The sequence below is a fragment of the Planococcus citri genome, chromosome 2, assembly GCF_950023065.1.
Source record: "Planococcus citri chromosome 2, ihPlaCitr1.1, whole genome shotgun sequence".
Classification (NCBI taxonomy): domain Eukaryota; kingdom Metazoa; phylum Arthropoda; class Insecta; order Hemiptera; family Pseudococcidae; genus Planococcus; species Planococcus citri.
The window spans coordinates 77,416,096-77,439,771 of record NC_088678.1 but is presented as its reverse complement, the minus strand read 5'-3'; the positions used below and the strand labels follow the sequence as shown (position 1 = coordinate 77,439,771).

At 34.5% G+C, this 23,676-nt stretch overlaps 1 protein-coding gene across 1 annotated transcript; it reads left to right on the top strand.

Moving 5' to 3' along the window:
- Nucleotides 1–1,187: 1,187 nt before the first annotated feature.
- On the top strand, nt 1,188–15,972 carry LOC135837829 (cathepsin E-like). Its single transcript, XM_065353222.1, has 9 exons — nt 1,188–1,393; nt 1,567–1,639; nt 1,731–1,842; nt 5,605–5,711; nt 9,583–9,746; nt 12,104–12,229; nt 12,627–12,804; nt 12,924–13,016; nt 15,133–15,972. Exons 1-9 carry the CDS (start codon nt 1,290–1,292, stop codon nt 15,313–15,315), a joined length of 1,140 nt encoding a protein of 379 aa, XP_065209294.1. The 5' UTR covers nt 1,188–1,289; the 3' UTR covers nt 15,316–15,972.
- Nucleotides 15,973–23,676: the final 7,704 nt, after the last annotated feature.

Here is a 23,676-nt window from a genome sequence, read left to right as displayed (position 1 = left end):
TCAAATTGGAAGCGGGCACTTCAAGAGATTCCCTAGTGAGATAAACTCGATGCGGCCCCAAATCCACAACACTAATACAATGAGGGCGAAACACATTGGTATGATTAAGTGAAGACCACGCGGAAAGAACCAGACAAGTAGATAATTTTCAAAAATGAGTTTAGGGTCGAATTAAATTCTCACTGAGGAGTGGAAAAATCTAGTTTATTTATACTTTGAAAAAATTAGATTTTTTGTGATAAAAATCACCTTTGAAAAATAAGAGGATGGAAAAGAAATAAGCAGAGACCAAATCTGAGATAAATTTACCTCAGATTTTTCTTGAAAGAGAAAATTTCAAGAATATTTGTATTTAGAATGCGAAAAATTTTCATTATGTCATCATATTAATCGATTTTCATCGAATTCAAGCGGTTGCAATAGCAAAACACTAATTTTTCGGTTTTTTGCTCGTTTTTTTTCAAGAAAAGAGTGACTTTTCAACGCTTAACTGGTGTAAGTACCTACCTCCTCATTTTTTTCTATTATGGCTCGATTCTTGTTTGTCAGATATTGTGTGATATATTTCCAGGCATTACTTTGATGAAATTTAAATTCGCTACAAAATGAAGCTGTCTGATATAGGTACTTTAAAACGTCGTACCTAACACAAAAGTTTAAAAACGTAACTAGTTTGATTCTTTACTTCTAAGTACCTACTCTTCAATTAGTATTTTAAGCGAAATTTCAATACCATCTTTGATGATTGCACGATAAGATTGACGGGTTTTTAAAAAGAAAGAATTAAAGCTCCAAGTTGTTGATGTACAAGCACAAAAAAATATGTAGGTATTAAGAAGTTTTCATTGCTGCGTCGATTTTTAACTAGATTTTGAGAAATCAACGAATGCGGGAATTACTAGCTTTTATAAAAAAGGTTTACATTTTTCGATCCATTTGTCACCCAACTTTTTCAAATCATTTACAATTTCTTATCGAATGACAAATTATCATTTTGCGAAAAATATGATAATATAGGTACAAACGTTAAATTATAAACATTTTCCAACACGTAGATAAAATTGTGCAGGATGCCGCAGTAAATTTTCAACCAACCCTGTCAGAAAAATGTGTAATGTATGCATCACTATTTCAGGAAATTGACATCCGCTAGATTTGAAATGTGATTTTTAAAAATCAAAACCATATATTTTCAGTTTAAATCCAGAGCACGAAGCTACTCATGGGTGGATACCTAATTCAGTTTTAAAATTGAGAAAGAAAATTTTTAATTGCTTTGTGAAGTTTTGATGAACCACGGCGTGGCAGCAGTATTTTTGAAAATGAAGTTAATATCATTATTATCAACATTAGTATTCGCGAACGTGCATTACATCAGAGGAAATGACATCCGGTAAGAGAAATTCATTTTCCGTTATTTTACATGAGTAGCTATACCTAGGTATCTATCTACCTTTTTTGAATAAGGCATTTAATTTCATTCACATTGCATCTAGTATCTAGGTATGTACTTTTCAAATTCAATGACTAATAAACATGTTCATTTATTTATACGTACTTTGAAAGAATACCCTTATCAATATACAACCAAGGGTTACGTGAAGGTAGTTACGTATGGTATTTTGAAGCCGATCAAAGGGTAAGCATAAAAGCAAACACATCCAATTAAAAAAAATAATCAATACGTATTGAAATCAATGATAAATCATGAAACGAAAAATATTTCACAGTTTTATGGAACCATTTCAATTGGAACTCCGCCACAGAAAATCAACGTATTATTCAGTACAGCTTACAATAGCATTTATGTGGTCTCAAGTTATTGCAACAGTTCAATTTGCCGTAAGTCTAAAATACAGGGTGTTCCAGAATAACCTTTCACTTTTGTTTTATTAGTAGCTCTGAGAGAAAAATGGTTACGGAAATTTTTTTATAACCAAAATGAAGTAGAAATGTGCCGTTTTTAGACCATATATTTGAGTTTTCATTATAAATTAAGTTTTAAAAATTATTCCACCAAGATGTTTTCCATCATTTTTGACACAATCGACCAAACGTTTTTTAAAATTATTGAACACTTTGTTGAGCATTTCTCTTCTAATCAGTCTTGATTCACGAATAATATTATCTAGGAGCTGTTTCAGAGTCCTAGGATCATCTTGATATACTTTTGACTTGAGGTAACCCCATAAAAAAAAATCACATGCTGAAAAATCAGGGGATCGAGGTGGCCATGAAATTTCTGTGTTCAGCGAAATTATTCGATGACCAAAATGCTCACGCAATAAAGAAATCGTGTCCGTTGCGGAATGACAGGTAGCGCCATCCTGTTGGAACCAAGTAACTCTATACTTGTGTCTGCGTTTCAATTCAGGAATGAGAAACTCGTTTAACATTTTGCGATACCTCTCACCGTTCACCGTTTCATCAAACACATACGGTCCCACTATACCGAATTTAGCCACGCCCATCCAAACAGTCAACTTAGCGGAGTGTAGAGGTTTCTCGTGTATTATCATCGGATTCTCTGTCGACCAGTAGCGCATATTTTGTTTATTCACATCACCGTTTAGATAAAAATGAGCTTCATCAGTAAAGAGTAACGAGTTCAATGGAATCTCACCAGTATCAATTCTTGTAAGCATATCCTCGGCAAATGATTTTCTTCTCACAAAATCAGTTTTTTGTAACTTTTGAATGATTAAAATCTTATATGGATGGAAACTGAGGTCTTCAGATAAAATTCGTTGCAGAGAAGTTGGTTTGATTTTTAAATTTAACGCTCGTTTACGTATTGAAGTGGTAGGGGTAGTCTGTACTGAATGCCTTACTCGGTCCGTTGTTTCTGGCGTTCTTACTGATCTTTTCCGACCTGTAGGCTTATTTTTACAAGCATGAGCGGTTTTCTCGAAGTTTTTTACCCATAATTTCACTGTTGGCCTCGATGGCACTTCACTTTTACCGGTAAGTTTAAAATGTTTGCGGAAGGCACGAATTGCACTAATGTAAGAGTCATTATTTTTGAAAAAGGCCTTTACAATAAAAGCGCGCTGCACAGCCGTCCACTTCTCCATGGTAAAAAATTAATACTGAAACATAATTCGGCATGTGTTGGCTACCTGGAACCGCTTTTACCATTCCCCTAACACCATTTGAACGCAGATCAGTGCTCACCAAAATGTGAAAGGTTATTCTGGAACACCCTGTATTTCAACACTCATCATCGACGTAATGATTAAAGTCCACAAGGACATACCTACCTAGACAGACTTTTCAACAAAATGGCAATAATTGAGCTTTCATCTGCACAGCGTCCATTCAATACCAAAAAATGAATCAATTGCGTTCGTGCGTTTTTTCAGCATTGGCGAAATTATTTGCTTTTTAGTTAATTAACTGCGCCTTCACCTCGCTATTCCACCTACCTACGTACCTATTTATTTTACCAAAGGATACCAGAAATTTGAATCGCAGAAATCCAAACTTGGATAATTCCAGCGCGTGAAATTTTTTGGTTTTGCAATTTTTTCAAAAAGAGGATCCCTCTACATCTCATTTTAGGTCGTTCGTGTCAAAAGTATACACCTCAGAATGATGCTATAAAAAATATATAAAATCCTAAAAGAAAGTTTTCGAAAAGACAGTTACTCCACTTATTATTTCAGTTCTTATGACAATTTTCATGTGCTCAAATGACACAACAAGACGTCGAATGTGAGCCTCAAAACACCAAAAAGACCCGCCGTGAATGGGAGGGGGAGGGAGATTTCAAAACGATATATCATTTTTATTCTAAAGTTAAAACTTGAAAGTTTGCAAAAATCCCGACATTACTGAAAACTACGTACCTACTTATTTTTGGGTCATCTCGTCAAAATATTAAATACCTATGTGTGTTGCTTTTAGTGGGGAGAAGGGCTGCAGGAGTATAGCAAGAGTGCGAGTAAAGATTGGGAAAGAGTATGCTTTTTGAGGTTTTCAAGAGAGCGGAGTGAGAATGAGAGCGGCACATTTGTAGATTTAAAGAGCTCTGAAAGAATAGGCATAGGTACCTACTAGGTACTAAGTACTTACTCTTTAAAAATTCATTTTTGAAAGAGTAAGAGTAGTAAAACTTTCAATGTTTCTTGCTCCTGATCTTTTTTTTTTTTAGCAAAAAAACGAGGGATATTTTTCATTTTTCTATGATTAACTGTTATGATGTTTTCTCAAAAATTAGGAATTTACGAGGTCATTTCAAAAGTTTCATTCATTTTTTGGATTGTCCCAACGATCCGCTGTAATGTGCAATTCCATTTTTCTATTTTTTTCAACAAAAAGGGCAAATTCACAGTTTTATGAACAGGCCTAAATTGCAAAAAAATTGTCAAGGATGAGTATAGTATGACGAGCATGAATAAGACCGGAGAGAGCAAGTGCAGAGTAAGAGTAGGAGTAAATGGAATGCTCAAAAGAGTACCTACGAAGAGCTCTCTTCTGAGAGCGTAGGTTCAACGTTGAGAGCAGAGCAGAGTTTTTTTTTTGAGAGTACAAAATCTAATATTATTGCAGCGCTGCTTGGGATCCCTTGAATTAAAGCCTCTGCTAGGTTTGAGACTCAATTGATGTAAGCATATTGCAATCAATCGATAGCATCGGAAGATGATAAAAATATACATTAGCGCAAATGATGTATGCTCTAGCTGGACGCAATCAATATTGAACGCTGCAATAATTCTATATCACGATACGATTATATGTATCTAATAATAATATGTAGTACAGGGTGAGCCAAAAGATACTCACTAATTTCAAACGCGTCGCAAAGACGAACTATGAAATTTTCAGAGTTAGCTACACTGCAAGGTGATTCTCTAGACTTGGCCATTTAAGATGAACTCTTATTTTTTGACTAAACACAACTTGATTGCCCTCCGCGCCGTTATCCGTCGATATCAAAAATTTGTAAGTGGGAAAATTTCTTGAAAATTTTTAGTATCTTCGGTTTTCCGCAGTTACCAGACGAACCGCACGTCCTAGCAAAAATCTGATGACAGTACATAATCTGAAAGAGAATTTACATAATTCTCTACATTTTCATTTACACGAAATTTTCATAGGACGTTGGACGCTTAGTTTCAAAGCTGGACATCTTTGAAGTTGGAGTACACGCGGAAAACTAAAGAGACTAAAAATTTTCGAGAAATTTTCCCGTTGTCAATTTGTTTATCCATTGTTTTGCGTTACATACATTTCTCATTTTCTCCGCTTCTCGGAACCGTAGAAGGTCAAACTAACGCTCATTTTGTAGAGAAAGAATAGGCCTACAATTCTGTCTACTTACTTTGATTCACGAAACCCAATAATTTCGCTTTTTCACGCGTTCGCGTTGAAAATCCCATAAGAGTGGTAACATAATTATGTACCTACTTACCTGAAAATACGCTAGGTACCAACAAACCAAGGTGATAAACAACTATATTGGACAAAATGGCCAAGCCTGCAGGAGAATCACCTCTCAGTGTAGCCAACGTTGCAAACCTTATAGTTCGTCTTTGCGACGCGTTTGAAATTAGGGAGTATCTTTTGACCCACCCTGTACCTAAGTACCTATCACTGTTGCAGAAAACCACAATACTTATAACCACGAAAACTCGACAACTTTCCGAGGTCAAGATGACTTTGACAATACAATTCGGCAAGGTTATGGTAAAGCAACTGATACAATTACAGTAAGTAGGTAAACACAAAACTAACAGATAGATTTTCAAGCACTTATGACCTACAAAAATAAAAGTTCATCGTGATGTTTTCAAACATCGGTGCCCATAATAACCTTATAGGTAACGATATTATTAGTCTCATTGAGTTAGCTACCCTTTCCTTCGACTTATTCTGCCAAACTGCTTTCGACTAATCATTTTTGCTTCTTTAATTGAAAAATGCCGTATAATTTGCAGTTTACAATCTTTATTCTTTAACGATTTTGTAGGTACATTACGTATAGAAAAATTAAGTACTTTTTTTTTCAAGTACTCGTACATAATAAATTACAGAAGTTATTTCATAATGAACTGAAGGTTAATATTTAATCACAGCTGACCTCATACGTTCGAAATAGTTTCCAACACATTTGACATTACACTGCAGTTATATATTAGGGCCACTCGTTAGAATAAATCAAAATACTGAAAACATAACTTGTTTTTGAAATAAAACGCTCGGGTGTTGAATTCTTCAATCCTTGTTCCATAAAGTTATGCGGAAGTTCCTAGGCGACGGAATTTCATTGAATTTTCGTGCAGCTTTGTATGGAGTGACAATCCAACGCTCGAACGTTTTACGGAAAGACCTTTCTTTTCAACGCTTTTCCTTAATGTCAGTGATGGCATCTCAGAAGCAGACTTTCCGGGTGCACAATACATATTATGAAAAGGTATACTCATCCGCCGTCCTTTTTCTTTTGGTGTAGGTATTCAATAAAGTCTGAATAGAGCTCGCTACAACAAGGAGCGTAAAAATGTAAAAATTTGGGAAATTATATCTATCAGTTTTGCAACGGACGCAGTTTTGAGACTTAGGCATCCAACAAGCAATTTAATGCTGTTTTATACGTAATATGAAATTTTGAACTCTAAAAGCTTTCTTCTGTACATTTTTTTTCGCGATTCTCTCCCCCCCCACTCATTCTTAGTTTTGTTACAATTTTGAGTTTTATATTATTGGAAAAAGTAAAAAGCGGATTATGCGAAACTTGTAACGTATTTCTCAAAATTCAGTCTTCAAAAAGATCGTAGATTCGCCAATTACGCGTGAAACGGCTTCGGTAGGGGGCGGCTCATTTCAAGTGAAATTTCACCTCTTATCGGCCTACACGTTCGTTACATTTTCACAAATTCTTCCAAGTTGTCCATTTCCCCCTTAGCTTAAAAAATGAAGCAATGTAATACGCGCTTCGTTTTGGAAATAATATTTTCACAGGATGGCGCATTTGACTATGTATTTCTTTGAATTTTCGCCGTTGACAAAAGAGAAATGCTTCAAACTTTTCGTGCATTTTTGGGCTCAACTTACAAATGTTTAAAAATCTAGTGCGTCATCTTAAAAATAATCCCTGTAACTGCTTTTATTTTATTTTTTTTAGACTCATAGCCACTTTTCTGGAAATTAGTAAGGTAAACCCGGGTAAGATGGCCAACGGGGTAAGATGGCCAGGGGGCCATTACTCGAATATGGGACGGCGGATCGCGCTGCAAAAAATATATTTTATTCCTCATAACAAAAGAACAAACCAGACATAAAAAAAATTTTCAGTACTTCATTTGTGTCTGTGTGAGAAGTGTTAATACCATTTTAAGGCTAATTTTTTTGCCAAAAGAAGAATTTCGGATTTTTATTATCGTTGCCAAAACGTATTTAACGATGTGATAAGTAAATATTTCATATATCATTCAAAACCTAGAACTCTCAGCTTCATTTTCATATAAAGTTTTAGTCATTTCAAGACTTCACAGAGTCACCAGAATCAAAAATACGTGACCGTGTCATTTGGGAAAGATGGCCAGGGGGAAGATGGCCATATGCTTTACGTGTTAAATTCACGCTGAAAATAAATTAATCGATCTAGTACATGTCTCTGTGATCGTAATACATGTCTCTGTGTTATTTTACAGCTATAAAAAAAGAAAATCCTATAAAAATAAGATAGATTATGATAAATAGTTGGAATCTGTACCCCATTTGGGGTAAAATTTCCACCTCGCTGTAAAAATGATTAAAAATTGCAAATAAATTAACAAAATGCAAGTTTCTCAAGTTATTAAATTTAAATATAGGTAATAAAAACCCCCGAAACTTGATTTTGTTAATTTATTTGCATTTTTAATTACTTTTATGGGATGGCCATCTTACCCTGGGTGGGTTGGCCATCTTTCCCGGGTACTTTTTTGAGAGCCCAAAAATCAACTTTTCGAATTTCTTTTTTTTTTGTATGAATAAGTTCACCAAACCACTTTTCAATTAAGGGAAGTTGTAGAGGGATAACTTAGCTTTATTTAAAAAAAAAAAAAAGTAGAATCGGACAATTTCTGTTGACTCCAGAGCGGTTTTGGCAAAACATGGCCATCTTACCCGGGTTTACCTTAGGTTGTACTATTTTAATAAAATACTATTCAACTGAATAACGCGTAGGTATTTCAATAAATACCTACACCCACGTAAAGAAATATAAATAACCGAAGCCGTTTTATAAATAACAAAACACAATTTATTCCTAAAATGTCAAATTATCGAATGTAGCAGTTTTTTGAAATTAGATGTTGAATATTTGGCTTCAAAACATGATGTACAAGATGGTAAAAAAATTTTCATTCGTACTCGTACCTATTGTAACAAATACGGTAGACCTCTCTTTGTACCTACCTACCTAACTAACCTACATGTTGAAGTAATTTTAAAATAGTAGACTTCATAAAGGAATAACTCTGTAGCGTGTTATAGGTAGGTTCTTTACGTACTTGTAAAAACCTGTTGAATATTCAACTTTGGCAAATTCAGGTGGGTAAAATCATCAAAATTTGTACACCTGCAGTCAGATCTTAAAGGGGAGTGGGAGCAATGTAAAATTGCAGTTAAAGAAGTGAAATGATACATATATTATGAATGCCAACAGTATTAATCACTAGGGGGCTCCGCCCCCTGGCCGCTTCGCGACCTCACCCCCGTACTCGTTCCTCGGGCTTCGCCCTCGGAACTCGCTCTTGGGGGCTGCGCCCCCAAACCCCCCATCGCTCTCCCTTTTCTCTCTTAGAGCTCGCTTTTTCAAGGTTGCCCCCAAGTCCCTTTCCTTACAACAAACTATATATTACTAAGCAAAATGAGTAATTGAAAAGAGAAATACTTGGCTGAGAAGTATAAGTTAGATTTTTTGTTTACTATTATTTTGATGATAAATAAAATGCTTAGCAAATTGGAAATATTCGTCTGAGAAATTAAAGTTCAAAGTTATGATTGTTCAAAATAATGCTTTTTTGATTTTTAATTTTTCATGCTTAAACTAAAAAATTTTGAATTACAAATGTTTTATAACATATCTACACGTCATAAGGAATATTTTGAAAAAAAATGAGCAAAATCGGTTCAGTTTTCATAAATTTAGAGGAGGGGGCCCAAAAATTAGTTTTTGGGCCATTTCTCCCTCTGTATGGGACCAAATTGGTTCAAATTTTGGAATTGGGTTTATAATGCAATTTGGAAGAAAACATATTTCCAAAATTTTTTTATGTTGAATTTAGCCCCCTTTTTCTTGAATTTGGGGCCCTAAAAATCAAAATTTGGGCTTCGCTATATTTTTCGCATCAAGTACTCGTCGAGAGCTTTCTATTGAAAAAAAATTAGCTTCCTAGGTATAATTGGAGCCAAATGAGAGCCTGCTGAACTTTTTTTGCTTGTAGCTGTATACTATAGATTACTTTTCATTCTCTTATTTAATCCCAAAATGTGAATCGAAAAAATAAGTAGGTGTCCCGGCACCAGCGTTTTTTCAAACTAAGGTAAAATATCTACCAACTCCTTCGTACTTCATGATGTGTTCATTTTCTGTAGATAGGTAATTTCCAAATACAAGATGTATCGTTTGTGGTAACTACAAGCGGAGAGGATTACGACAATAAACCATGGGATGGTATTGTGGGATTGTATCCCGGAAGCTTATTTATAAAATCCTGCGAAAAACTTGGATTGAAGAAGAAATTTTCATTCTACACCAAGTAAGTTATTTCTTGGGTTATGTATCGGCCTAACTGCGTACATGTGTCATAGGGTGCGTTAAAAGAACAATAGAAAACACCTTTTTTTTAAATTCTGGTAGCTTACCCCCTAAAAGTGTTCCATTTGATCAGAAAATACTACATACAAAATTTCGGGTCAAAAAATTACATTTAGAGGTCGCGCAGGAGAGTTGAATGTTGAGAAGGTATGAGCGCGTCGAGCGAAAACATCCCACGGTTGCGCGGCTGGGAATACAGCGTTGCGTTCCCTAGTAAGATCGAGACAGCTTACAAAACGTTATCCCCTCTACGAGACATGATAAGTAAGTCTGGTCCTTAGTAGGATTTCTAAGATGTTATTTATGAAGATTCAATAACAATTTTTCAATTCCGAATCTCATTGTAGGTGGAAATATGAAAGTTTTGAAAAGTGAAGAAAAAAGTAGGTATGAATTTGAGGTTGTACATATAATTCTATTCTGATCGGCAATCGTAAAAAAAAAAGTGTATGGGATAAATTGAGGAGCTTGGAATCAAAACTCACTTTTGCCATCCGACAAAGTTTTGAGAAAATCGACAATAACTGATTTAGCCTAGTGCGTTGATGAAAAAAACGCCGCAAAGTGTGTCAAACTCTTGAGTAAGACTACTAAATAGGATTCCATGAGAAAATTTTTTTTTCAAGTTGCCATATTGTTGCAGTATGGCTATCAAGTTTGGCAAAAGTGAGTTTTGATTCCAAGGTGGGGTAATTTTACTTTCTTTTGCGAATATATCGAAAAATAAGCCTTCAAGAAAAAAACTAACGACATTATGTCGATTGGAAATTTAATTCTCTACAATTCTCCTCGACCTGATTTTTCCGTAGAATGCTTCGTTCAGTCTCCAGACAGCTTTAAAAGTTTTGAGCGCTGAATTTTTCCAAAAATTATACTTTCTTTTGCAAATATATTGAAAACTAAGCACTCTAGAAAAAAACTAACGACATTACGTCGATTGGAAATTTAATTTTCTACAATTTTCTTCGACCTCATTTTTCTGTAGAGTATTTTGTTCCGCCTCCAGAGAGCTTTAAAAGTTTTGAGCGCTCAATACATCCAATTTTTTACCTCCTCAGTTGCATCACTTCCAAATTCAAAACTACCATTTTCGGTATTTTCACTATCAGAAAATGCTTCCGAAGTTGCAACTGAATTATTTTGGCTTTGTAGACTTCCATGCGACCTTCAAAATACAGTTTTTTTTTTATAGCTTGGAGTCAAAACTCACTTTTGCCAGTGGCAAAAGTGAGTTTTGACTCCAAGGGCACTTTTTAACACGAAATTGTGAAGAACTGGGGCCGAATTCGGAAAAATGGATTCTGTAGGGTGATAAAGAAATTGAAGAAGTATCAGAATCCGCAAAAAAACGCATATCGATTTTTGGTGGCAAAAGTGAGTTTTGATTCCAAGCTCCTCAATTTACGTTTGAAATGTGAATATTTGATGAGATTCAGCACTTCAAGTTGATGTTTTATCGACTATTATTCATTTTAAAGCTGTTACTTTTAGTGAAAATGGAATGTTTCAGTTTCTAAATTCCATAATTTGGGTTCAAATGAATTCTACAGCCGAAAAATCATGATCAATATTTTTTTATGGTTGTTTTAAAAATCCAAGAAAGATTAGTATCACTTGATAAGTTGTAGTGGGGATGCCGCTCTAGTTATAGTTGCGCAAAATCAACCCCGTTAAGCTAGGCTACACTGCATTTCTCGCGGCGCCGCGCGCCGTCGTGGGAAGTATTGTGCTTGCACGTGCTGGTAGCTCTCAACATTCAACGCTCATGCGCGACCTCTAAATATTAATATTTTTCAACAAAAATTTTATGGTGTTATTTTTTCATCAAAAGGAACAACATCAGTAGGTAAGACCTTAAAATTTCAACAACAAAAAATGTAACATGACGCACCCTAATTTGTAGGTACATACATGTGCACTGTACAAAACTTGGATTAGGTACTTACATAAGTTACATATATTTACTGCTCGAGAGTTTAAATTCACAAATTAGTTAAACCACATTTAAAAAATACAACAAAACTGACAGAATTCCAGGAATATTAGGTAATTATAAATTACTACAGTTGATTCAACCAAACTGTACTACATACCTAGACCTACTCATTACCCACTTTTGTAACTCAACTACCCACCGTTACTGTCTAATTAGTACCTACTTGACAAAAATGTCAAATTGTTGTTAAAATAGCATACTTTGTGTAGATACTTTCCTGATTAATTTAGCCTTTTGCTTTGCTCTCTGCGATTAGAAAGAAAGCAAAATTTTTCTCTATTCAATAATTACTTGTCGTGTAGTTCTCCTTGGGACAATAATACCTCTGAATTGATGTTATGCGGCGAAGACAAGACAAAGTTTCGGGGTAACTTGCAAAACCTTACTGTAGGAACTGAAAATGGTCTATTGCGCATTAAAATACAGAGGTAATTTTTTATGATTACAGAACTGAAACTTTTGATCACCTGTACACAGATTTTTAAAATCTTTAGTACAGTACCTACATATATGTGTACCGATATTTCAAAAGGGCCCATTCGGTAGGTGCCGAGAAGGGTGTAGATTTTATTTTTCAAAAATTGGCACAATCTTCCAAAGTTTTCCAATTGATCTAAACGACGCGTGAATGTGAAGCTTTCATGGACAGCTTCACACTCAAACACTGTTGAGATCCACCGGAGAACACTGGAAATTTATTTTGATTTTTGAAAAATAAAATCTATACCCTTCTCGGCACTGACCAAATGGGTCCTTTTGAAATATCGGTACACATATAAGATAGGTACCTCAACCTATATTTTCTATTTTTTTACTCTTAAACAGTGTTATGTTGCATCATAACCATGAAAATGTCCTAAAAATGGAATTCAGAAATGAGATACGAGAATTACTATTCGAATTTGAAACCTCATACATTATCGGACCAGCAGGTGACGTTAAGAAAATCTACGATAAGTTAAACATCAAAAGAACATCAAAAATCGGTGATGACTTGAAGGAGGTTAGAACAATCATTTACTTGATATTTTTCAGCCATTGACTACAAGTTCTTTCCACATTTAAGCTACATAATATTTTCTTGAACATAATTATAGAAACTGTTTATGTACTTGAAAACAGGTCGACTGCAATAACATTGATGCATTACCGAGTATCACGTTTGTAACTGCTGACAGTAATTTCACTCTTACAGGAAATGATTACATCAAACAGGTATCTATGACAGTACGCTCTGTAGTAATTTATGGTTAACCATAAGATCCTCCTGGGGCGAGGTGAAGAGGCAATCAGTGCCACTGACAAGAGGATAGTGGCAGGTGAGGTACCATTTTTAAGATCTCTCAAGTTTTTAAAAAAGTTTTCAAACTTCATTTTCTGATGAAAAAATACAATTGTCAACTTGGAGCAGTAAATGAAAAGGAAACTGGTTCTGCTTTTAAAGAGAGAATTCAAACATACTTTTGAACAGTAAATGCAATCTTAATTTTATAAAAGAAAATCTGAGAACCTCATTCTTTAAAGAAAACTGCAAACTTCGTGGAACAAAAGCTACTAAACTTTGATTGTTTAAAAAAAGTCTTTGTGAAAAACTTACCTACTTGAAATAAAATTCTGTGAAAGAAAAAAATGCTCAAAAAATTGTACCTAGGTTGCGAAACGAAATTTGCACTCAACCTAAACTATCAAAACAATGAAAAGGAACTACAAAAATAAAAATTTTGAAAATGAAAACTCCATTTTCGAAGGAAACCTCTGATTTGGGAAAATTCCTTTTTGAAAATACTGTTTCAGAAAAAACTTTTATAATAATCCCTTCATTTTTTGAAAACAATCATTCTCTGAAGAGGAGCGGCTCATCATGCTTCGCAGAAAACTCATCTTCAACCTCAATTTTTGTAAAACAAAAAATGTACTTGCCTTACAGGAAGGGAGAGTCTAAAAAATTTCCAGGAAGACGCGTAGGTTTTTTCGAATTGAAAAGTAACTCTCAGTAATTTATTTCCAAACCTAACTGAACATTCATTTTTTTTAGTTTCTGTTTGAGCATTGAAAAATGGATAGCTTTTAATACAAGCATTTCTGTTTTCATGCCATTAAATATTCCTTCATTTTGTTATTTTTAAAGAACATTTTCACCAGAAAACTTGAGAAAAAAGAGCTTTCCTGCTTTCCTTGACATTGGCAGAATACTCCTTATCTTGCAACAAACACACACTTGTAGGCAGGTCTCTGAAGGTTCATGATGCTACCAATATTTTTCTACCCTCAATCAATCAATTTCGCATAGATATAAGAGCCAGTTGCACCATTATGGTTTAAACCATGAATATGGTTTAAACTTGGTTTAGGAAAAAAGTGATGTTGCACAATGCTAAGTTAAGCCTTAAACCAAATTTAACTTTAACCTCCCAAATTTCTATGGTTAACCCAGCATCTGAAAGTTAAACCACGTTAAATGCTTGTTTTTGCGTGATATTATCTCCACATGATGGGGTTTATTTCAATTTTTATGTGTAGGTTATGTTTCAAACAATTTTGGTTTTACTTTTTATCAAAATAAACAAACTAAACCATCAAAAAATTACTATTACTATTTTTCAATGATGAGATTGACTTAAAAGAATGATTTTCTTTTCATGATGTTTGAATATTCAGCTCCGTTTACATTATTGATTAAAAATAAAATTCGAATGGAATTAATGTTGAAAAATCACTGAAGATGAACACAATGATACGTTACTGTTATGAACTTATGAATTTAATTCTTCCGATTATTGTATGTACCTTATGTATCCATAACTTGGCATTGATCAAAATTTATTATTATTCAACTCCAGTGTTCAATCAACTCTTTGTTGGTATCATTATTGTGATATATATGTATTGTAGTAAATCCAATTATTGGAATTTAAATACTTCAAATGCTATTTTATAAGAAAAAAAAATCAGGGAAACTAATTGAAATTGAAATTTTAATCATTCACGTTCATTTTTATCAGTAAAATCACAACAATATCAACACCACACAGACAAAAATATAAGAATTTATTTCAGTTTTCGAATGAATGACGTTTTAACTTTGGTTTAGTAAAGCTAAACCTGAACCATTGATGTGCAACACTACAAATGTTAAACCTTGGTTCAGAGTTAAACTTGGATTAGCTAAACCTTAACTTGAACCAATATGGTGCAACTGGCTCTAAGGGAACCAAAAATAATACTCACTCTGGGCCTAATTGAGCTGACAACAGCCTCGGTCGCATTATAGGTCAATTGAGATAATTATGCAATAATACTACTTGAATGTATGTATTAATTATTTCCATAGATGACGCATAATGATAAACAGGTCTGCATAGTTAGACTGCTATCACACTCGCTGAATTCTTGGAGAATAGGAAGCATCTTTTTCAGAAAGTACTACACTGTATTTTATGATGAAAAGCCGCGCAGAATTGGATTCGCCGAAAGCGTTCATCCGCCTGCTAAGATAATGGTCTTCCTTTTCTAATGGGATGATGAAAATAACGTTTCAAGTACCTACTTACACTTTAATTTCTATTTTAAGATTAAAATGATAATTAATATTTCTGACCGCTAAAGAATAACACCCAAGAGTTTCTGTTACCTACACATGGCCAACTTGTGTATTGCATCACTGAAAGTTTGAGAGATGCATACCTAAGTTGCAGATAGTATGTTACCAATGATTGAAAATTCAAATAAATTCCATTCGCATATTTTGGTAAACTAATGAGAATAGGGAGGTACATATTTTAACTTTTAGTGTTTTCTTTAAAATGAAATGCAGCTAGTGTAACGTTCATGATGTAGGTAGTAGGTACCTAGTAATTCCGCAACTACCACTATCATTCTGTTTATAGATAGTAGAAAGTATTCAATTTAATAACCATTTTTGAATTTCGAATAAGTATTTGATATTCACAGCACCCTTTGTCGAGATTTTATTCGTGATTTGAATCATATGATGAGTCACGACTCACGAATCACGTTTACGAATCATTTTTAGCTCCTGGTTGTCTCCATTAGACGGCATTACGTACTTTTAATTTGTGCATTTGCAACATTTTACCATAATTTGAGACATTTTATCATTTTTGCGTAAGTGTTTTAAACTTTCAACCAATACCCACTTAGTTGAGAAGTTGAACTTGTTTTTGTTTTTTTTGTTTGTTTTTTTTACCAAAATTTCATCAATTTAAGCAATTTTTAGCGACAAATGAAACAATTTCACAGTTTTTGTCATATTTTGGGCAATTTTTGCAAAGTTTTATTCCGTGTTGAGAATATAAGTAAGTAATTGATTCATTTTTGGTACTGTTCAATAATCTGTGCAATATTCGCAAGATTTCGGTGAATTCTGAAGTATTTCATTCTGTTTTGTAAGTGGTATTTTTTGAGTTTAGTTTTTATTCATCTTAATTGTAAGGTCGTTTTATGCAAATTGATCTAAATTTCATTCAATTTTTATTAAAATATCATGTTTTTGTAAATTTAAAACCCTATTCGCAAAGCAACTTCTTCTAGCCTGGATATCATATTTTCGAAACCCAAAAAACATTCGAAAAACTGAGTGCTTCAAATCACATTTTTCATAATTCGGTCATTGGTTTTTCCAGCACTAGTTATACGTTAATAAACTTCTGTATTTTGTTTTGTATGATTAGGTAATTAAGTAATAAGTACGATATGCCATCTCCAGAAAATCTATATGTAATAAGGTGGTACTTACCTATAAGTAGGCATATAAACCTATGTTAATTATAAAATATTAATTTACAATTATTAGATATTAGGCGCTGAAGTGCGATGGTGATTGTACTTTCGAGGCGACGAATGTTTCTGTACGTCACCATAGTTGAAGGGTCGAAGTTTTTTTGTTCTCTTTTTTTCTTTTTTCTTATATATATATATTATACCTACTTTTAACCTATTTTCTGTATTTGCCCATGTTCGAGAGTTTTTAATTTTTAGTTTGTTCTAGTTTTATCGTTTACTCTCAGCCTAGTATTAGGATGTGACGCGATTCTAACATTATTATATATATATTTTTTAGTAAAATATTTTGAGCAGGAGTTGATTGATTTTTTTAAATGCGATTTTTATTGATTTTCTCTATAGTGGTGTATTTTGAGGTCATCTTTCGATTTACCATTGTCATGGTTCAATAATGTTTCTGCCGATTTGGACTCAACTGGTGATTGGCACTAAAAAACTTACATCAAGTGTCCCATCTCCCTTAATAAAAAAGAAGAAAAATATATCTACTTTGTAACTCGTATAAGACAAATACAAATTCAAAATCACAAAATCAATACCTCCGCATATACTTAAACAATATCTTCCAACAACATAATATCCTTTATTCAATACGTGAGTAAATTCAAGTGAAAAATGTTCACAAAACGCATCACACGAGTGAAAAGACTAACTACATATAAGGAAGAAAAAAAAAGAAAAAAAGTCACCAGAACGTTCGATGCAAATACCCTCCACCATACCTCTTCTTTATTCTCACTACGAAAACAGCGACTACTATAATCATCAAATATCCGGCGAATCGAGTATGCAATTTTATTCACATAAAAATCCCATTTCCTCGCCATTAAATCGTATCACGGTCGCCGCGTAAAACGAGAATGAGAGAGATGAGATAACCCCGCACCATCTCACTTTCTTCATCCTTCTAAAGGGCAGAAAACAGAAGACAGAAGCATTTTATTCATATAGGTAGGTATATGTAGTATACCTACCAAACTCTCTAGATGCACTTATGTATGTTAAAGAATTTTGGCATGCGGATGGATCCAAACGATAGGTTTTTATTGTTTATGTTCGACGTGTGAGCGACTGCGAGGGCGATATGTTTACTGGTAATTTAGGCCCTTGGCACGTTATTTTCCCATAATATACGAATACGAGTACACAATACACATTCATCCACTCGGTATAAGCATATTAGAAATTTTTCCTGATGTATTGCGTTTCATCGAAGAGCATTTATCTTTATTTATAGACAGGTAGTGAGCTAAAAATTGCTATACCTAATAAAGCCTGCTATAACCTTCTTCATTCACTCATACTCAACTGAATAGGCCAAAGCAAAATTACACACATATAACAAAAAATCCTAGAGTCGTTTTACCATAATTCAACCCTCGTATGGGACTAAATAGCCGGATATTTATGTGGATATTCACACTACGTCTTTTTTGTTTCACTTTTCATTTCTAACCATAAATCTTTCTCCACGTACCTAACAAAAAAGAACACGAATTCGCGACCCTCTCTCGATGATTTTTTTTTACACTCGAATACGATTCTGGTCTCATGTTGTTTTGCAAGCGAGAGAAATTCATTTTTAAAATGTTCTTTTTTTTCAAAACTTCAACGTTCAATCTTGAATCAACCTGTATACTTAATTGCTCCAATTTGCTTCTATTTGTTTACACAGCGTGAAAAAACATCCTATACTCGTACTTTGAAAACAAACTTTATTTCAATAGCGTAAAATTTCTCACAATTTAAACGTCTGATTACGATTATCGTTTCCTTACGAGTGGATTATTTCAAAAAAGGGAAAGGAATAAAGTTGGAGAATATTGGACTACTTTTCTATACTTAACCTTATACGAGTGTAAAATATTCGTTCGAGCGAAATTCACCGAAACTATTGAATTAAGAGAGGATAAAATTTCATCGGTTTTTCATTCGACTGCCCCTTTTCTGAAAAATTTTTCCATGAATGAAGCGAGGACAGTGGTATTACCTAATAGACTACCTATAATCCATACACGAAAAAGTGCTCTAGAAGTTGATTTTGTATTTTTTTTCGGGTCCAAAAAAATGCGCTGCCAAAATGAAGGTACTGCCCACCCCATTCAGAAAAGTGCAATTTTGAAATGTTTACCCCGCACAACGAGGGGGTGGACCCTCAAAAAGGTGATTTTGGGGACATGGTCGGGACCAAAAAAACTCGACGGGGTTGTGTTGGGGGACTTCTCCCGATGCCAAATATGTAATTTTTTTCTGTGAAACCCTGCACAACTGCATTCTATGGCACTTTGAATGCGATTTTTATGCATTTTTGGCCATTTTTGATGGTAAAATGACTCTTATGTCCAGGATATGGCTGGGGACCGAACGATTCTTGGACGTTTGTTAGACGGGGCTATTTGAAGCCCAACTGCGCAAAAACGGCGAAAAAATACGATCACAGCGCGATTTTATGAGCACTAATAGGCTTGTTACCACTCCCCCGCCCCCAGAATTAAATAATGCATTGCCTATTCGATAATATCGATGCGACCTATCAAAATGGTATAAAATTTCGCGCTAAACTCAAAAATCGCAATCATTTTTAATTCTGACCCCCCCCCCTGGTGGAGTTTTGTCCCCCAAACTGAATATAACGATGATATTACACAAACTTTGCGCATTACACGTCAATACTGAGAATTTATGGGTATGCACTATGCAATCAGAATGATACTCATATTCGTTGCTTAGGAATATTTTTGCTTCAAAATTTTTCCTTCAATCTCCACCCTCCCCCCTCCCCTTTAAAGACTATGTTTGAACATAGATTTGAAAACTTGAACATGACCTATCAAAATGGTATAAAATTTTGCGCTGAGCTCAAAAATTGCAGTCATTTTTCATTTGGACCCTCTCGGTGGAGTTTTACCCCCTTCCCCCATAAAGGTGACTATGAAATTGAACACGTTGCACATTATGCGTCTGTATATATGAGGATTTATGTAACAATATGACGCTAGTAATATTAAAAAATACTCGAGGAAAGAGATACTCACAAAAAAATATGAAAATTGGAACAAAAATGAAAGACAAAAAAAATTAGATAAAATGAAAAAAAAAAAACAGAAAAATTAGAAAAACGAGAAAATATACTTACAAACAAAAAAAAAACCGAGATGAAATGAAAAAAAAAACAGAAAAATAACAACGAGAAAAAAAAATTCAAAAGTTCAAATAAGAAAATACATAGGAACAAAAATGAAAGACGAAAAAAAATATACTTAAATGAAGAGTAATCAGATGAAATAAGAAAAAAAATACGAACAAGGAAAAATGGAACATCAATGAAAGATTCAATAAATGTTGGTAAATGAAAAAAATGAGTAAAAACAGAAAAATCAGAAAAACAATAAAAAAAATTTAAAAAATGGAACAACAATGACAGATACAAAAAATACAAACGAAAAAAACGAGATGAAATGAAAAAAAAATAAGAAAAATAAGAACGAGAAAAAATACAAAGAAATAAAAAAATTGGAACAAAAATGAAAGACGAAAAGAAATATCCACCAAAAGGGTCCAAATGAAAAATGACTGCAATTTTCGAGCTCAGCGCAAAATTTTATACCATTTTGATAGGTCATGTTCAAGTTTTCAAATCTATGTTCAAACATAGTCTTTAAAGGGGAGGGGAGAGGGTGGAGATTGAAGGAAAAATTTTGAAGCAAAAATATTCCTAAGCAACGAATATGAGAATCATTCTGATTGCATAGTGCATACCCATAAATTCTCAGTATTGACGTGTAATGCGCAAAGTTTGTGTAATATCATCGTTATATTCAGTTTGGGGGACAAAACTCCACCAGGGGGGGGTCAGAATTAAAAATGATTGCGATTTTTGAGTTTAGCGCGAAATTTTATACCATTTTGATAGGTCGCATCGATATTATCGAATAGGCAATGCATTATTTAATTCTGGGGGCGGGGGAGTGGTAACAAGCCTATTAGTGCTCATAAAATCGCGCTGTGATCGTATTTTTTCGCCGTTTTTGCGCAGTTGGGCTTCAAATAGCCCCGTCTAACAAACGTCCAAGAATCGTTCGGTCCCCAGCCATATCCTGGACATAAGAGTCATTTTACCATCAAAAATGGCCAAAAATGCATAAAAATCGCATTCAAAGTGCCATAGAATGCAGTTGTGCAGGGTTTCACAGAAAAAATTACATATTTGGCATCGGGAGAAGTCCCCCAACACAACCCCGTCGAGTTTTTTTGGTCCCGACCATGTCCCCAAAATCACCTTTTTGAGGGTCCACCCCCTCGTTGTGCGGGGTAAACATTTCAAAATTGCACTTTTCTGAATGGGGTGGGCAGTACCTTCATTTTGGCAGCGCATTTTTTTGGACCCGAAAAAAAAAATACAAAATCAACTTCTAGAGCACTTTTTTGTGTAAGAATGGATTATAGTCTATAAGTTTTTCTGTGAAAGAAGTACACTTTTTATATAGGTACGTTTATGAATGAGAATGAAATGATTTGGTGAGAGTATCTGGTTCATTTGGTTTAATACGGACGTGAAAATCATACTTAGAAAATATTTCAAGTTTTTATTATGAGAGAGGGAGGGCCATCTGAAGAAATTCGTGGAGTGGGAGTCAATTTTGAAATATTAGGTAAGTTAGCATTAAATATTTTTACTTCAATTTCTAAATTAATAGAAGATTTTGAAAAAATATGTACTCGACTCACTATTTTATTTTCTTACGTTTATGGAAGAAAAAATGTGTACTCACACCTGAAACAAAAAAAAAACGAAAAAAAATACAAATTAGTAGGTAGGTACATGTGTACCTAAAACAAAACCGTCAGTGGTGTGCTAAATACAAAATATGCAGAAGACATTTCCCCTTGAGAGACTTTTTAAGGTGCCTCTCCCTCCCAAAAAATATCTACATCCTTTCCCTCCCTTCCTCCTTCTCTAGAGATCCAACGCGAGAATCACTTGAGCCATTATTGGCCATTTAAACAGAAATTAAATTTTTGGAAAGAGTATGTTCTCATGTTTAGAATCTTTATATTCTTTCAATTTCAGCAACTCTAAAATATAATTTCACAGATTTTGGAAATTTCTCAAAAATTTAAAATTTACTGATTTTTACTAAAAAAAATTATCACTTTTTAATGAAAATGTGGTGCAGCAGAATCAATCGAAAATATCAACTTGATATCTACTTACATAAATCAGTCAGGGCAACTTCAAACTCGGTTATTAGGATTTTGAAATATTATCACCGCAAACTGGGGTAACATTGAAGGGTGCGGTTTTTCATCACGTTATGCTCCATGGTGGTGAAACTATGAAGTGTGGAGTAATTCTGACACCGGGAATGGATAGAGTACACTTTGGCAGTTATTTTTCCTATTTTATCATTTTCAACTAGTGGTTCCAACACCAGTAAAAAAGCAAGTGAAAAAAAGTGGTGTTTTAATAGTCCAGGAGAATTAGGGTTCCATAGGGAATTTTGAGGGAGCAAGCTGAAAATTGGTATACTGGTCCTTTTTGATGCCCTGAGTAAGGATCTGAGGTGTCCGGGTGCGTCCGGTGTGAGCTTCCCCTTTTATTGTGGATCTTAGCCCCCCAATTTCGGTTTTTGAAGATTATTTCCTCAAATATTGCCCGGAGCTTAAAAATAGTTTAGTAATAAAAGAATCTGCATGAAATTTCCTTTCAGATGACCTATCGATCATTTTCGTAACCCCAAGGGGGGTGGACCTACAGCTATCCGAATAACGTGTTCTCTTGAAAAATGCTATAAATGCGAAGGGGGTTGGTTTTTAAACCAATTTTCGAGTCCGGTGTAAGTATGAAAATCATGTTACACCCTTTACGGTGACATTCTGAGTAACCATGACCTCCCCTCCCCCCTCTCCCCCACATTGAGGTGATGCCCATGTCGAATGCGAGTGTTAGGGAAAGGGGTTAAAAAGATATTGAGATTTCTATAAGCATCCATTGTAATGTGCACACATCCCTACTACATTGTACAGCGTAGTTTTCGAGCGCTCCCCCACATGTGGACCCCCTGACCCCCTCCAATTCAATTTTTACCGTTTTCACCACAAATACCATATTTTTTGGGGAAATTTTTTCTCTGCAACTTTGAACAAAGAATTTTTTACATAACGAACATGACAGCTACCTCGCCCCTAGGACTGGAGGGGAGTGAACTTTTTTGGTAGGTATACCAAAAGTATATGTGAGAATGGCATTTTCGTAATCTTGTTTCTCGATTCTTATGAATGAATGGAATGCAGATATTTGGCAACAGATGCAAGGAAGTTAGAAGTGAACCATTCGCAACCCCCTATTGTGTGCATATCCATCCCTTACGAGCGAAAAAATTGTCTTTATTCCTTCATTTGTTTTGTTAAAGGAAAAATTTCATCTATCAAAAAACTTTTAAAAATACCATACCTCAAAGAAGAGATAGATAAATTTTATGACAGAAATGCAAAATTGGATGAAATTGTACAAGCTGGCGAAATTATCACTGTTGCATTGTATGGCGGAAAACAGAATGAAGACGTGAATGATTACAGATTCAAATGCTTTGCAAAATCCCTGAAAAAGCATGCAACTGTTTTGTCATCAATTCCACCAACAAAAGCTGCGCTAGAACAACACAGTAAGCGTGTCTACTTTGAGGTTCAAAACGCAATAGGTAACTCTTTAGATCCGACAAAATTTGGATGGTATACTGCAGTAAATGGGAGAATGCCTATTTTGACGACCCTTCCTGCTGCACCTGACGACATTCTCCGAAATATATTCTGTTCTTGCACCAAAGGCTGTGGTAAGGCGTGCGGGTGCCGGAAAAGTGGCCTCCTTTGTAACTTTGCATGTAGCAAATGTGAAGGCACCACTTGTACCAATAAGTGTGCAGAAACGAATTGGGAAGATGATGACAAATCTGATGAAATTGATGAACTGTACAATACCAAATTTAATTTCAAAGAGGATACTTCAAATCACGAGAGCAACGATGATTATGATTGTGATTTCTCCAATGATGAAAACAAAAGCGACTCCGAT

Bases quoted from the DNA above. Each gene is read 5' to 3' on its own strand.
- LOC135837829 (XM_065353222.1), top strand. From the start codon at position 1,290: ATGAACCACGGCGTGGCAGCAGTATTTTTGAAAATGAAGTTAATATCA. The intron at 1,640-1,730 runs GTAAGCATAAAA...AATATTTCACAG, and splicing joins ATTTTGAAGCCGATCAAAGG to TTTTATGGAACCATTTCAAT. The intron at 12,230-12,626 runs GTAATTTTTTAT...ACTCTTAAACAG, and splicing joins TTGCGCATTAAAATACAGAG to TGTTATGTTGCATCATAACC.